The 16,546-nt window shown below is 35.3% G+C and overlaps 1 protein-coding gene across 1 annotated transcript in view; it reads right to left on the bottom strand.

The window, feature by feature from the left end:
* Positions 1-16,546, bottom strand: part of FARSB (phenylalanyl-tRNA synthetase subunit beta) — a 40,190-nt gene that overhangs the window by 5,280 nt on the left and 18,364 nt on the right. Inside the window, exons 12-16 of the mRNA XM_063306699.1 lie at positions 12,890-13,097; positions 12,403-12,483; positions 10,990-11,082; positions 9,922-10,039; positions 6,934-7,086 (exon numbers count right to left, since the gene is read on the bottom strand). Of these exons, the coding sequence (XP_063162769.1) occupies positions 6,934-7,086; positions 9,922-10,039; positions 10,990-11,082; positions 12,403-12,483; positions 12,890-13,097 (653 nt within the window). The remainder of the gene's footprint in view (positions 1-6,933; positions 7,087-9,921; positions 10,040-10,989; positions 11,083-12,402; positions 12,484-12,889; positions 13,098-16,546) is intronic.

Here is a 16,546-nt window from a genome sequence, read left to right as displayed (position 1 = left end):
GAAATCTAACATTTAAAACAGCAACATCCAGATGTATTGGGTAGAAATTCCATTTCTAGCTATTATGGAATTATCAGTAACTGATCTTAGAATGTGCATGCAGCTGTTTGGATTTAAAGCAAAAAAGGTGGTTTGAAAGAGTATGCTTTCAAAGGCTACACTTCTTGATGTCACCTTAAAGAAGCTGTGTCTTTTCCTGTGCTCATGCGGTAGCCTTACAATCCCAGGAAAATATATGTTTGAGGTAAGGAGACACTAACAACAAGCCCACCCCACTCCAAAGCTTCCTGTTGCACCCTGTTGGCATCTCCTTACCTCAAACACATTTTTTCCCAGGGATTACACTGCCACCCTATGGGCCCAGGAAAATGCAAATTTTTAATGAAAGTGCCAAGAGGAAGAGCATACACACCTACAAGCCTTCTGAAACACCTCTTCTGCTTCGGATCTGAAACACTACACATCCCTAAGATGTGAACTATTCAAGATAGGTTATGGATGACAGCGGCTTGGTCAAGGATATGTAATAGGATAAAAATACATTTATGACAGCCAGCTCTATGTCATGTATATACCACAATATAATGTGTTAGTTTCTAAAAAGTGGAATTGGAACTCCTTAAGGGTTGTTTTTTAAAATATTGAATTCCTTTATTCATTCACATTCCTTTATTCATTTAGGGGTGTTATTATGGTGAACAATCCACCATCACTGTGCAGATCAAAACTTTGTCCAGTCCACACATGAAGGAGACATAAGAACAGAAACATATTCCTACTTCTATAAATAATTCTCTCTTGGTTTCTGGAGGTCAGATTTTGTGCTTCTATTGTAATCAAGCCCATCTCTCAGTAATGGAAAAAGAAAAAGAAAAAGGGAGGAAGGAAGGCATTTTAGTAGTTTGTCTGTTCTCACTGCAGACTTAGTCTAAGCTCTTAGTGAGCTCTGTGAATGCAGAAACACCTGCTAGTCAACTTTTCATGGCTGGCAGTTTTCATGGTATTTAACTATAATCTGGTCAATTAGGAAGTGACATGATAAGTATCTGTTTTAAGGACGTTCATCAAAAAGATGGCTGATAATTTTATTTGGGCTAAACACCACATAAAATGTGAAACATTAGCTATGGAAATAGGCTCTTTACTATTATTGTCTGAAAGAAACTTGATGGAACTAAGTCTCACCACCAACAAAATGAACTGAAGTTTTAAAATAGCCAAAAATTTTGACTACTAACTAGTATCTTTATTTGGACTAGCAGCTTCAGTAAATTGTAACCTATCACTAGTGTAATTTATTTGAAGCTTTCTAGAGTCCTAGGAAGTAGAGGCATAATAATAATTATAACTGTTGTTGTTATTTAATGTTGGAAATTGCTCTCACAATCAAATGCATCTCAGTATAACCTGCATAAGGAAAATATCTGAGGCAATCGGGGAATTTTGCCAAAAGATTCAATGTTACTGTAAAAGTCTATATGAAATAACTATGAAACAGTAACTATGTTAAGCTTTACAGTGACATAAAGGCCAAGAGAGAAAGCTTCACAAATACTGTTTCAGCTTTCCAGTGATTGCTTGTCTATAGCCTTGAGAATAACAAAAGGACAATTTCTTTAAGTTATCATTCATTTTTACACTCTGTACTTTTACCTCCATATGGGAGGTATTATAGTGGCAGGTTAACATGAGTTACAGATTCTGAGAACATCAGAGTAAAATTTCTGATGCAATGTAATGTTTAGTATGTTCCATTTTTCTCTGAAATATTTCAAATGATCTCTAATGAGAGAATTAAATAAAACACTGGGTATTAAATAAATCCAGGACGAAACATACTTTAAGAATAGCCTTTTCATATAAACCTTAGCATCCTATACCTTTTTAACAATTCTTTATTTCATTCCTTCCACGGATTAATAATATATTTTTACCCCAACTTTCTTCCAAGATGGAACTCAATACTGGCATATTTAAGATTTCTAGGTGGTTTACCAATCTGGTCCTGTTCAAACCCAACACAGAAATGTTTATACTAATCAGGCTTGATGCATTAGGCATGCATCTCCAGCAACTAGTTAGTACCGATTACATGGAACCAATCAATATCATATTGTAAGCAGATTCCTGATTAAGTTAGGAGAGAATATAGGAGTCAATGGGAGGGTAAGTCTCCCAACATTACATTTAAACTTGCCCTCATGTCAGCTCAAATCTGGATCATAGCCTGCAATTGTTCCTGTAACTCAAGTTACTTTAAGACTGAAAATTCAGCAATTCATTCCTGAAGCTTTAAGAAATGCTGGATATTACTCTGCAACTGAGTTAAAAAAAAAACCTAACTTATTTAGGGTGTACAAGGCCTGACCAAAGCACCCTGCAACAAAGCAAAAACCATTACACACTATAGATTAGTGTGTGACAAATCAAATACAAATGCTTCAAATTTTGGGTTTTTTTTTTTGGGAGTTTGTAACTACAGCATAATTTATATTTTTCTTTTAAATATAGCTTCACATTTGACACACCTAATTTTTCCTTCCCAAATATTCCAAAAGGCCAAGGAAAAATGACAGAATGCAACAATTATTTGTCAGCAACTGGTCCTGCAGACAACCCCAGGATTTGCAATCTAAAATCAACCATGGACCTGCCAATTTAGACTCTACCACTGCCTAGAAATATATCGTAACTAGCTCTACCTACAGGAGTATTGTAACTACAGTATGTTTAAGTCCTAACACATCTGGACAGAAGCAGCCTGGGAGGGCCATTGTAAAGATACGGTAATTCAAAAAACCAAATCTGAGGTGAATCCTTACTTCCTTTCTTTGTGAATCAACTAAGACATGCACATATCTGACTCTTTCACTTCATTTTTTATCTGAAATCAATGGATCAAACTGATAATTTATCAGACTGAGAAACCATTCAGATAGTATTTAGAGTGGCTGCTCTTGGGCATATTGCTCAATATCTTTATCAAGAACTCAGAAGAAAGTCATCAGTCAGTCTGACCAGCGGGCTGCCTCGAATGACACTGAATTTCTCATTACATTACAGCAAATGTATCTTGCAGCCTTGAGAGATGTTTTTCATTTATGGTAATATACATGTACAGCACTTTCTCCAACAGATGTATTAACTGTCTGATTGCCAGCCAAATCTTAGACAGGGAAGCTGTTGGTATGATCTCCTCTCATTAGGATTTTGCACTCTTCACTAGACCTTAAATTAATAGAGGCCAGAAAGAGAAAGGAGCAGCAGCATTTTAACTCAGCTCTTCCCAAAGAAAGCAGACTTAAGACTTTGAAACTGGTATTTTCATCTCAACTAATGAATTTACAACTATATTATTTGTAGAATAAGAAATTTGCAAGATGACTGTTTACACAGGGCAAAACTTATAGTATTTACTGTGAAGTTGATTAGATAATATAGATGATACCTTCCTGGAAATGCCAAAAGGAATTCAAAAATATTAATGTTAGTTAAATCAATTTAATCATATTTTTTCCTTTAAAAAAAACCAGGAAAATATAATGAATAGAACTTATATCCTTAAGCAGGAGGACAAAGAAACATTTTTTTTTCTTTTTGTTTCACTTCTTCTAAATTCAGGGTTGCTGTTGATGTCATCTCTCATTTAGTTCATAACAGCTTAGAATACTTAGTTTTTCAAATGCAAGATTAATAAAGAAGAAAAGTAAAGTTGAACATGGGGTTCATTATTTGTAACTCTTATTTTTGAACTCAAAAAGATGGAGTTTGGTGTTAATGATTTAGCAGACAGGTTCTGATCATACCTACATGAACTAAAAAGTTAATTCACTTGTTAAAATAACAGTGCTATTACATGTAAGCCCAAAGTATGTAAATAATATGCACGATGCACACTACGCTGAAAATCTGTAAACAGTTTCTATTGTTCAGTTTCTTAAAACCAGAAAAAAAAACTATTGGTAAACCATGCATGGTTATTTATACACCTCTACATTTAAATATGGTTTTTTAAAATAAATGTTTTATAGAAAACTATGGGACAGACAACACTGATATTTTCTGCACCAAAGCATGACAAATTTCTTCATTGCACAGAAAATTTTATAAACTAGTAGACAAATGCTTTCCTGTTCCTATAAAAATAGTTTGTTGAACTAATATTTAATTATCTTGCAAGAAGAAACATAATGGTAAATGAAAGGAAATAGAGTAAAGTCGTAAGTCCCTGCAAAGAGGAAAAATAAATGGAATTATCAAAGAAAGGGGTCATACAGAATACTGGACACACAACTATTGCACTGGAGACTTGGATGATGGCACATAAACATTTAAAGTTCTTTACAACTATATTACACACTACAAAACTGTTTTAAACTTAATGAAAGCCAAAAAATACCCCAAATTCTTCACAATTCCCTAATTTTTCACTAAATTCTAAATAACTGTTTACATTATACGGAGTGCAGAAAAAGAATACAGATTCTGCAGAGGGCAGAAAAGGAGAATGAAATTCTATATAAAAAAATTAGAAGCATACAATTACAAAAAATAAAGCACAGCTAAACATAGTTTATACTGATCTCATTCATTATACTTCTCTGTTCCTATCTTTGTAAAAAATCCTTGCTTCCATCACATTCATAAAGAGCTTCATACATAACTTTAAAAAGTATCAAATATAGCTCAAACTAACTGTACTTCCCCGAGTTCAAACCTAAGAGCAAACTCTAAATAGAAATGGAAGTAGATGCTTCTGATTGCTTACTAACAACTGTATCAAAGAGATAAATAAGGAGGAAATGTATGAATCTAAGGCTGAGTGCTGTTCATACATGTACGAAGTTTAGTAAAAGTGAAAAATGGACCTATGAATATTGATTTTAATTTTGGAGCCATTTAAAAGCAATACAGTTATTTCTGAAAAACAGACATATATTAAGACAATGACAGATGTGCATATAGTATGAGAAATTGCCTTATACCACCTCAGATTAATGGACTATCTAATTTTGTAGCAATTTTCCAAGATTTCATGGAGAGTTCATTCCAAGGAAGCCGTATAACTTAAAGTAACAAAACTTATTTTCCCTTTGAGCTAGAGACCTTCTAAAGAAAATTCGGAGGAGAAATATTCTGCTGAACTTTGCACTTTTTCGCAGGAGCTCAGAAGCTTGAATATTTGTCTGACAATATCTCTTATCCCAGCAGGTAAGAAGGGCAAATTTACTTAACTTCAGGAACAGAACTGCATCGGGTACCTTCACACTGTTCTCTGGCTCTAGAACACAGAATCCACATTCCATATCTGCTAGAAGATATCACTCGAAAGGGATCTGAACCCTAAATCCCAGGATTAAAGATCGGTACAAGCAAGTAATTCAGACCTTTAGGGGGAAAAAAAGTGGCCTGCTATAGTATCTCTGTACTCTGTTCCATTCCATACCTGGCCCAGAATAGGAATACCAAATTTAAAGATGACATATGGGGTTCTGCTATTCAGAACTCAAGAAGAATTTGTAACATAGTTAAGAAGTGGCAAACATTTAACTGGTTAGAACTGGGTCCAAATTTAGAGAGTCATGCTTTAGTAACGAATAACTGATTTCAACAGGACTAAAATATGATTAGTGTACATTGCCCCTTGAGTTTCTGTAAGGAATGCTTATTTGGGAAAATGTGTTTACCTCACTGCCCTAGATGTTTGGAACAAGCATTGTTTCTGCCTTGAATTATGCCTGATTCTCAGGGCTAGAAATTTTTAATTTTAATTTAATTTTAATGTCACCTCTATTTTTAGGCATCTGCAATTGCTCCAAAGGTACTGCTGTAAGGGCAAAACAGCATATGATCCTGAGATAAACGTAATTAATATTTAGTTATTAGTTGAAACCAATGGCAAGCCACAGTCAATATATATAGAGTCTGAACGAACATATACTGTACAATAACAACATTTTATTTCTCTATCTAAATACTGAAACTAGATTATATCGATCTTAAGAAGGTAATTCCATTCAAGGTGGACAGAGTTCCATGGCTTCCTAACGTAAAGCTTGTAATCTGATGCAATACATAAACTTCCTGAATTACAGAATTATTCAGATACATCATTATGCACATTTAAAGTTTAACCCTATATTCTGCCGAATATATACAACTTTTGTTTAAAAGAATGGTCACAGATACAGCATATTCTTGATTAAGCAAAACCTCATTCTTATTCTTTTTAAACCAATGGCTATCTGAAAGTTATGATCCATCTGACATTCATTCCTCATATGTTCAGAGTAAAAAAGAACTATGTTCTACAAACACCTAACCCTAAATGAGAAAAGCAGGGGATCGACACTATGTCCCTGTTAAAATAAAATACAAGGAAGCTGTATTTTTTGCACGGTCATTCACTTGAAACAGTAAATCTGCATATTGGCTTGCCTCTCAGCTATGCAAAAGCACAAAAAAGCTTGCCAAAATGCTCCCCCTTTCTACAGTATCCCACTATATTTTATTCTGTCATGTTCTTCAAACTGGAGAAGTCTTCAAGAAGATGAAGGGAGCTAAATGGTATAGGAAATACTTCTTATGTGAGCTTCCTTCTTGTGCTTCAAATATTTCTAAATAACTGCTCTTGAAGCTAGATGCTACCTTCCATGTGTGCAGAACAGAATTTAGAAACTACTGTTAACAAAGAACTATAGTGAACAATAACGGAGCCACTCTTATGATCATATTATATAATAACAGCTAGTACTGAGAGTAAAGAGACCAGTCACAGCATTTATGAAGACAGCTATGAAAGTTAAGCAATTAATAATCCTAAGCCACAGAACAATGGATTTGAATTTTAAGTCAGTGAGGGATGGACTTAGGTGTTTTTATTCACCATTGATGTACAAGGAAGTCCAAATGTATTTTCAAACCTTGCCTTACCTTCAGCTGCTTTAATATAATATCCATTCTCTTTACTTGGAGGGACATCCAGGAGCTGCATGATTCTATCCAGCAACCCATGAATTATCTCAAAACCAGGGTTTTTGTTATAGTAGATAGCACAAAGATGCCTGTGGTTTCTTGCACCTACATCTAAAGAAGGAAGAAGAAGCAAAAAAATAACAACTTGGTAAAAACTGCACTGTTCTATGAGCTATCAATGTTTAACAAAACCACAGGTAACAATTTGCAGCTTTGGTGGGTGCCTATTTGGCTTATACTTCCTGATAGCCAACTACCAGTTAATAGCCCAGCTGCTTGGCAGCATGCACTATCATCTTTCCCAGCATGATAAAAAGTGCTCACGTGGCTATATGTTATGCCCAGCAGCTAGCCATCAATGAGTTGCTTGGGGGCAGAATGGTAAATAAAGAAGAATATGCAAAGTAATTTTTTTTCCCTAGAAACTAACCTCACTGCAACAATAAACCTATATCTGAATGGTATTAATTCAGAGGATCACATGACTAATATTCCCCCTTTTTAAAAGGAAGGTTTTAGCAAAGTCTTCTCCCTGACACGCTAGTTTTTAAAAGCTGAATTATCTTATCACACCAAACCACAGTTGAAGAAAATATGTACACATGGAAAAAAGTTGCAGTCTTAGGCTCATGCACTGTTTTCTTTCTTTTCCTGAAAACTTTCTGTTCGTTCAGCCTTCCAACTCCCAGCCATGCAAGAAGAAATGGGAGTGGAAAGCATGTTGTAACTTATTCTTCTTTATTCACATTGCAATAAACCAGATACACAACCTGAGGCTCCAGGACTACTGCAGCCCTCAAAAGCCTTGGGTTGAACACCCAGAGGCCCCCCAAATGTTGTCACTAAATTATAATTTTATTTTGAGTGAAAATTATTAAAATTACTAAATTAGAGACCCAGTTTGATGTAATGGTTAAGGCACCAGGTTAGAAACCAGGAGACTGAGAGTTCTAGTCCCGCCTTGGGCATGAAAGCAAGCTGGGTGTCCTTGGGCCAGTCACTCTCTCTCAGCCCTACTCAACTCACAGGGTAGTTGTTGTGGGGAAAAGAGGAGCAGGAAGGAGTATTAGGTATGTTTGCTGCCTTGAGTTATTTATAAAAATAATAAAGGCAGGATAAAAATTCTAAAAAAAAATGATTAAAAATACTAATTATATTACTTGTGTTTAAATATTAGATTTTAAATTTAAATTTAATTATATTCAACTATATAGTAGATATTTTCTTTTGTTCCTACTTCAAAAAGTTTTTGGCAATCCTAATATACTATTCTACTTTGTCGTGGGCCAAAAAAACATTGTATACCACTGTGATAAACTATGGTTTAGTATGACTTATTTGTTGAATTCTTTTAGTTGGAAAATGTGGCCAATAAAATGAAATTAGAAATAAAAATAGCAGTATGAAATTCATTTGCTACAGACAGCATAAAATTGTTGCCAAACCGAAGCAAAACTCTCTTGGATAAGCTTAGGTTCTTTTTAGCCAAATAGAAACTTACTGCATCATTCCATAAAATGATTTTCCTGTTTTTATTTTTGTTTTAAAGTGCAGGAGCCAAGATGTTAGGAAAAATTACATATGTACTGTAGAAAGTTCAAAGTGCTGTGTGAAGAACCCGTTCCATACAATTTGCAAGGAAGGTAATCAGCAGGAGCTTTTTGGAACAAGCCAAGATAATGTAACAAGAAATACTAGTATATGCTGCCCCCTGGCAGCAAAATAATTAAAACACATTTGGAAAATTTATCTTTCATATAGTACTGTTATCAGTACTCTAGCAGCAATAACTATACCCTGTTAAGGAAACTCATGAAAGAACTAATAATATATAAATGCAAAAACATTTCTGTGTTCACTATTTCTATCACCAAGGGCTTTTGTTTCAAAATGTCCACTCCAATGGCAATGCCAACAGGTTCAGTCCCATATATTCATACACTGCAATTCAAATTGAACATTCTACTCCACTGTTACTATGCAATGGCCACACATCTGAATTACACATATAATTTTAGTATGTTTAGAACTATCTATTAATGAAAAAAAATATTTATAATGCAACTGACAAAGTTTACACAGTATTAAACTAACAGTTCTGAGCAAATACAACTCTCCAATAAATCAATTTACCCAAAATTAAGCATTGGTGAAAGCATTTGGAAACATAATTTGTATTCTATTAAGTATGCTAATTAATAAAACTGTGATGGCAAACAAATGTCTTTGTTTTATCATGTTCAAAAGCAGAAGCAATGCTTCTGAGGAATTTCAGAATATACAGTACATTTTAAAACAATAGTTTTTTTCATAATATTGTTACAAAGGATCTCAAAGCAATCAGTTAACGTGTCTCTACAAATTAACCTTCTGCTAACCCATAAATCTGCTTGGTAGGTGCTTAGCTTGTGTGAATCCAGACAGCTGAGATTTATTCAGTAAAGCATGATTTAGCATAACGTGATCCAGGCTATACATTCTACATTGTCTAAGTTCCTTGAAATGTGAAAAAAGGTTAATAGTTTAAAAGTGCAAAGGAATATATTTTAACAGAAATTAGAGGTGTGCAGTTTCTAGAACCAAAGCAGGTAAGGTTGCTTCAGATCCAGCATAAATGCCCACCTTGCATATATCAGCTGCTAAAGAAGCCCTGTCCCTTTGAATGCTATAAGCAAATGTGCAGGCTCAGAAAAATACATGTTAGGGATAAGGAGGTGTTACAGAGGCAACCACAGGTAGTGCAGGATGAGACCATGGCAAATGTACCAAGACTATGTGTTCCTCTTGCTGGGCTACAGCATAGGTTGAACATAATCATATGTGAGCATTGAAACAGAAGAAACAGGTCTAGCAAGCATGCAGTAATCTTCTACTATGGATGCTATAGTTATAGTGAACTAACTTATATCCCTGATATTTACACTAAATGAATGAAAATTTTCTTACCCTTGGTGGAATCTTTCACTACAATGTCAGAGATTTCAAATAGCTTCAGAGGTAAAGGCATCTTCTTATTAGCTGCAATAGTTTTCAAGAGTCCAGGCAACAGTGTAGTCCGTGCCACCTATAGGACACATAAGGTGCTTGATGAATTATACTTCCCTGAAAAGAAAAGCTGCCAACATAAGCAAGAATGGGATTTCACATGGTTGTTGTGGGGAAAATAGGAAGAGAGAGCATTAAGTAAGCAAGCTGCTTTACAGTATTTTGGCCAACTTAAAGACAGGATAAAAATCTAATAAATAATATCTACATGATTCATCATAAATGCTTAACCCTTATTTCTCCCTGACTCAGCAGCAATTCTTATTCTTTATTATCTGTCAACAAAGCTCAACATTCACAGCACTGGCTCATGGAGAAATAATAATTTCCATATTAATAATCTGTCCGTATTACAAATTTCAAATAAACTGGAAAAATTGATAAAGTTAAACATTATAAAAGATTCTTCGCCTTGACCACTGAGAACTATAAAATTACTAATACTGGGAACAAAATAAGGCATGTGAATAGTTTCTACTTTAGAAAATAAATAGGTATGGTTGGGAAGAATGTGAAGGTGAATATACCATCTCATTCACAACCTTGCCTGCTGGCCAGGGCACATCATACATGAGTATTACACTCTAGTAGTATAGTAGTGTTTTTCTTAAAAAAAAAAAAAAAAAAGCCTTTTGCTATGCCAGCTGCAGGCTGATATAGCTGAAAGACCTAGGCCGATAAAGCTGAAAGTTCCTGAGGTTTAGAGGAACTTTAGTTCCAAAGCTGTTGGTACCTTGCTCCAAAGTGCCCCATTTTGAGACTCTACAACTGCTGGCACAAACACTGCTGGTGGTAGCATCCTGACTTTGGAACTTCACAAACACAGAAAAAGACTGCAATAGAAGATGTAGCAGGTGTACCCTCTTAGAGAGGTATGATTCCTCGTGAGTCTAAATCCAGCAAGCTAGTTTCAAGGCTAGGATTGCAATGAAGTTTTCAGGTTTATACTGAAATTCTTGTAGTCCTCACCTGAAATTCAGCTGTTTTAGGGTTGGCTATATGTACAGCTTTTGTTGCAGAAATATCAATCCCCAGCTTACTAGCGATGTCTTCTTGGGAACACTGAATAGGGATACAGGAAGTCAATGTATTTAATCATATTAAATTACAACTCAACTGCAAGAAGAATTAAAAGCCAATAAAGAAAAAAAAAGACATAAGGCCCAACCCCTAACAATGAGTTAATGTTATAGTGCTACTTAATGTAGTAATATTGCATTGCTATAATTATGCTCTTGAGGATTTTAATTATTGCTGTTTAAGGAATAACAGTTTTTATAATATCTTAGAATTTTAAAAAAAACTTAATCTAAAACCTTGCTGAAGAGATTAGGGGCCCACATTACCAGTGCCACTGGGCTGAACAAAACTCTTTCAGCACCATTCAAGTAGGAGCAAAGCCACTAAAAGTTGGAACCTCAAACCTCCATTAGGGTTGTACATGCGCATGCATGCAGAGACAGCTGAGATCAGCTTATAAAACAACTCAACAATCATGTAAAAAGACAGGTGTTAATACATTGAAGAGGGGTGCATTGTATACATGCCTGCATGCTGCAAAATACCTATTTGAAAGGATTTGTTGAACCCTATCTTCCATTTCTTATCCCAGATGAATTATCTGGAAGGATGCTAATTCTAAAAAAACACTGAGAAGTCTATCAGGGCAACTGTGGCTGTCTCAGTGCTGAAACTTAATTTAAATTAAGTAGGAGGAGATCAAAATAATCAGCTTCATCTAAAAGCCAAAAGCCAATTATTACTATAGTCTTCAAGGTCCAAAAGTTTCTTGAAAACAAGTCACATGCCTTGTTCAAAGTAGTTGAGACTGCTACCTATCGCAAAGAGGCTTTCATCACTCTGAATACTCAGCTAGTGAATCCATTTGTCTACTGATGCCTGATGGCATATTACTTGTTAGTATCCACACTACAAAATAAAGACACGGAAGGTGGTTTGAAAACTCTTTTTTAAGATAAAGGTGACACTGAAGAGCCACCATAATTTGAATTTTCTAGTGTTCAAAACAGCACCAGAAAACTTAACTCCCATTCTGGGGACACACTGAAGCTAGTTTGCTCCTCTGTCAACAACATTCTTCATAAAATAGGAATATTCTTATTATTTTTCCTTCTTCTGCCTCCAAATTAGAGCAGACAAAATAGAGAGAAGGGCATAGAAGAATAAGGGTCTTTATACTTCAAAAATCAGAGCAACAATCACATTTGTTATCAGCATAGCATCATACTGTATATTTACTGGAGACACTAAGAAATCAAGGCCTCACAATTGTGGAGGGCTACTGCAGTCTATCTGCTTATAAGATACAGTACCCTCTACTGAAATCTTATTTTCTGGAAACAGAACCTATTAAACACATACCAGAGCAAAAGTGAGGGTTTCAGTAAATCCTGCTGCTGCCAAATCTTGCCTCAGAAGTTCTGTGAGTTTATTGAGAGGAAACTAGATGGGAAAATAAAAATAAAAATTCTTTCAGCTCAATGAATATCACAAAATTATGGAAATCACTGTTAGTTTACCCTTTTTCAAAAAGAACGGAGTGGGGTAACACCAAACAGTTACATCTGGTGTCTACAGAGGAAACACAGTTCCCAATTAGAGATTTAATATACGGCCTCCAGGTTTAAACCTCGTCTTTCTGGAAGCCCATCTACTGCAGGTCTTTTGAATTTCTCAGATCAGTTGGGCATCTGTTTTGTATCCTTGCTATGGTAAACTCCCATTGCTACAAGACATGACAGAAGAATGTTTTAATTCTTAGACACAGTTTTCTTCTACAAACCCTTCTGGCATACTTCTAGCCTTTTAACTGACAATACAGACTGTTTACTTAAGGGTGAAATCTTACTTGATTAGCTATGGTGTATGTTTTTGGAATAGTCATCTGAATGTTATTATAGCCATACGCTATTGCTGCATCTTCTATGATATCACATGCATGGATAATATCAGCTCTGGTAGGTGGGATTTCAACCTCTATATTGTTCCCATTCCCAACAACGTGTGACTTCAAACACATCCTAGTAAGCATCTTGGCAAGGCTTGATGGTGTCTCACTAAAACAAAACACAAAAGTAATTTTTAAAGAATGCTTAAAAAAAATTACCTACTTTCATTAGTAGCATTCAAGCATCGTAATTCAGCATAGCTAGGTACGCTCATAAATCAAGCCTGGAGATGAAATAGGTGTTTTCAGAAGTCCAATGCATATCCTGATGATGCTGGGTGAGGAATTAGTTCATAAGGCTTTTTTATTAAAAATACATTGTCCTATCGCTTTCAGGCACTGGCATTTTCAGTGCACCCAAACGCTCCCCACTCCCCAATCAAGTTACCATTTATACTCTAATATGTAGCTACTAGGAAGTCATCAATAGATACATAAATGGTTGATGTTTTTTCCACTAATCAAAACTATGTAACATGTTCCAGGAGTTGTTGTTTTTTAGAAATAATTTTTATTGAATTTTTTTAAAAAATAAAAGTCAATACAAAGTAACTTAGAAAGCAAAATAAAAATAAAGAGAGAATAGAAAGCACAAGAGAAGAAAAAAAGAAAGGAAAAAATATGAAAAAGAGAAAAATATTTAAAGAAGTGACTTTCGATCTTCATCACAACAAGTACAAACAAACTTAGTGAATTTTCACCCCCTATAAGGTTACATTCAAGTATCTCTTCTTCGCATAACCCAACCCTTATCCATACGCAAATCCATAAATCATTAGCATTTCAGTCTTGGTGTCAGCAAAAAGTCCATAAAAGGTTCCCAGAGTTTTATAGAAACATGTCTTATTTTAACCTTGGTCAAACAAACCAACTGTGTACTCCTTCCTTTTGCTTCTAACAATCTTGATCTTTAATTTATTCAGATGTTGTCATAGGATTTGATCTCTTTTCACTTTTTCTTTTTCCCATCTCTGACTTCTTCGAGGCTTTAGCAAACTTCTTTTGTAAATCCAGTAAGGAGTCATTATCCATTATCATTCTCTTGGCTTATCATTTGTATTTCCACTTTAACTGTCATCTCTGTTTTATAATCCACATTTTTTTTTATTTTCCAGAATTTCAACGATTTCTTTATATTCTAATATTTCTGCATCAGATGAGGTTTGTTTTAGCTCTTCATCCTGTTGATCTTCTAAGGTATTCTCTTTCATATCTATCATTTCTTCTTTAACATCTTTTGGAAATAATCTATCCATAAAAGCAGACATCATTGCTGACATTGTAGCTGCTAGTATCTGTCCCTAGTCTTCAAATATCTCTTGGAGTATTTCAAATGTCATACCATTTTCTGTCATTTTGTCCCAATGCTGACCAAAGACAAAAGGCAAGCACCCCCCTCCCTTTTCTTTTTATGCCTGGAATCTTTAGTCCCCTCTACTGCCCAATTTCTGAAATCATAAATTTCAGTTATGACTTAAATATAAAGAACTTCTGTTAAGACTTAAGGTAGACTAAACAATTTAGTTCCCACGAATGTGCTATTTATTTATTTATATAGTTATTTCTAAAATATTACAGCAAAAGTTCTAATATTCCAAATTTGTCTGGTCCCTTGATTCGTTTATAACTTTTTTGAATTAAAGTCTTATTTAGCTTTTTGTCATTTATTTCAAATTCTTTCAATTCTTAAGCTTATAGTTAGTTTTTCTTTTACCCTGGAATGAAGGTAAACTCACCAGGTGGCTTTGCAAACTTGTTGCTTTGAAGATCTCTATTAGCCTTAAGATAGTTAAATAGGTGATTTCCAAAAGTGATTAGAAAGTGAGGTTAGCAAACCCAGCATCCTTAAAAAGGCTCTGTTGTAGTTGAGAGCATGATGGCTTCCCTTTGTCTTCCAAAATTCAAACTCTTTTTTTGAAACCAATTCCTTCTGAAATGTTCAGTCTGATGTTGTTCTTTTCAAAATAAGAATAGGTACCATTCTAAAATGCTCTTTTAAAAGCAGACTGTATCAAGTGGAACAACTGGTTGTCCTAGTCCGTAAGATCTTCTTGGTAAAAGTTTTTCTTTTGATCATATGGCATACTGCTTTAGGAATTTAGTTGACTTAATCTAAAAGTCGGGGAAATTCTTACTGTCCTGTCTCAGGCCAAGCACACACAAATACACAAAGACGTAGTCGCAAACTTTTACTAGCTGCGTTTTTTAAGCAATAGTAAGCAGCAAGGGAACGTTGCTCACACAAACACTCACACAATTAACCAAGTCCCCACAAGTCCAGCAAACTTGCCTAAAGGAAGAGTCCAAAAATCCAAGGAGTAGGCACAAGAGTAGTCAAGCAAATCCAGGGTGCAAAGCATTGGTGAGGTCATCAGCTGGTCCGGGTTCAGAGTCACAATCACATGGGTTCAAGTCCAAAGGCAAGGTGCACAAAGTCTGAGTTTGCAAATGGTTGTTTCCAACGAAGAGGCTTGAGCTCACAGTTCTTCTTAAATAAGAGCAGTCCCGGTGTGGCTCATTTAGGAGGATTGAATTCCTCATTGAATTCCTTTGCTCTGCTCTTTTTTCTGCTCACTGGGCTCTTGCATCTGGAGGGGGCGGTAATTCTGTGCCCTCATCTTCAGAGAGCAGCGGCAGCTGTTTCTTCTGGTTGCTGGCCAGCCCCACCTCCTCTGCCTGCTCAGGTGGCTGTTCATCTGATGACCCCGGAGCTGATTGCTCATTATCTAAGGCCTCTTCTGAAGCTGGCTGCCCTTCTTCATCTGAAGATTCTGACTCCGAATCTGAGCGCAGCATGACACTTACAAATGCCCAATGAATGAAGTCAATCTATAATTATTTTAATCTTTACAAAAAGGAGGGAAGACCAATCTGGCTAACATCCAACCAATTAGCTTATTAAATATTAAGAGTAAACTCTCTGCCATATAACTTTATAATAAATTTGTTAAATGAATGATCCAAATGAAGGTTCTGGCTGAGGAGCAAGACAGCTTTAAAACAGGTCAATCAACTTTTGAGCAATGTATCACTTCAAATCATCTGGCAGAAAAATAGTCCGGTTGCCAAAGAACAATTCTCTAGGCAATTGTTCATTCCATCCCTAAAGAGGGTTTATGGAAGAAACTGGCAGCCACATCTATAGATCACCATTTACTCTGGTTGACTGTGATTTATGATTTATTAAAGATTTAGTATGCTTTATTTATTATGCTTTATTTATTTACTTTGGTTCCTATTCCACTCAATTCCCAAAGGGTCTAAGCATCTTGCAATAAACCAAGATACATAAGATTAAAGCCAGGAAAAAAAGAAAATAATCAGCAATTGCAGCAACAACCTAAGTGCTATCTTTGGAATACGGTGACATTCAATTCAATTTTCCCCAAGTGCACTCTTGAAGAAGCATACTTTAACTGCTCTTTGAATGCAAGTTAAGGAGAGGAGGTATGCGAAGTTAAAATACTTGCCCCAAAGGCCTCCAATGCTATACTGAAATTCACTAGTTTTATATATCACTTTGACACTGCAGTAATTAAATAATTTCAATGCAAGATG

The sequence above is a fragment of the Candoia aspera genome, chromosome 6, assembly GCF_035149785.1.
Source record: "Candoia aspera isolate rCanAsp1 chromosome 6, rCanAsp1.hap2, whole genome shotgun sequence".
Classification (NCBI taxonomy): domain Eukaryota; kingdom Metazoa; phylum Chordata; class Lepidosauria; order Squamata; family Boidae; genus Candoia; species Candoia aspera.
Note: the sequence above shows the minus strand (reverse complement) of the source record. Positions and strands in the feature narration are given on the sequence as shown.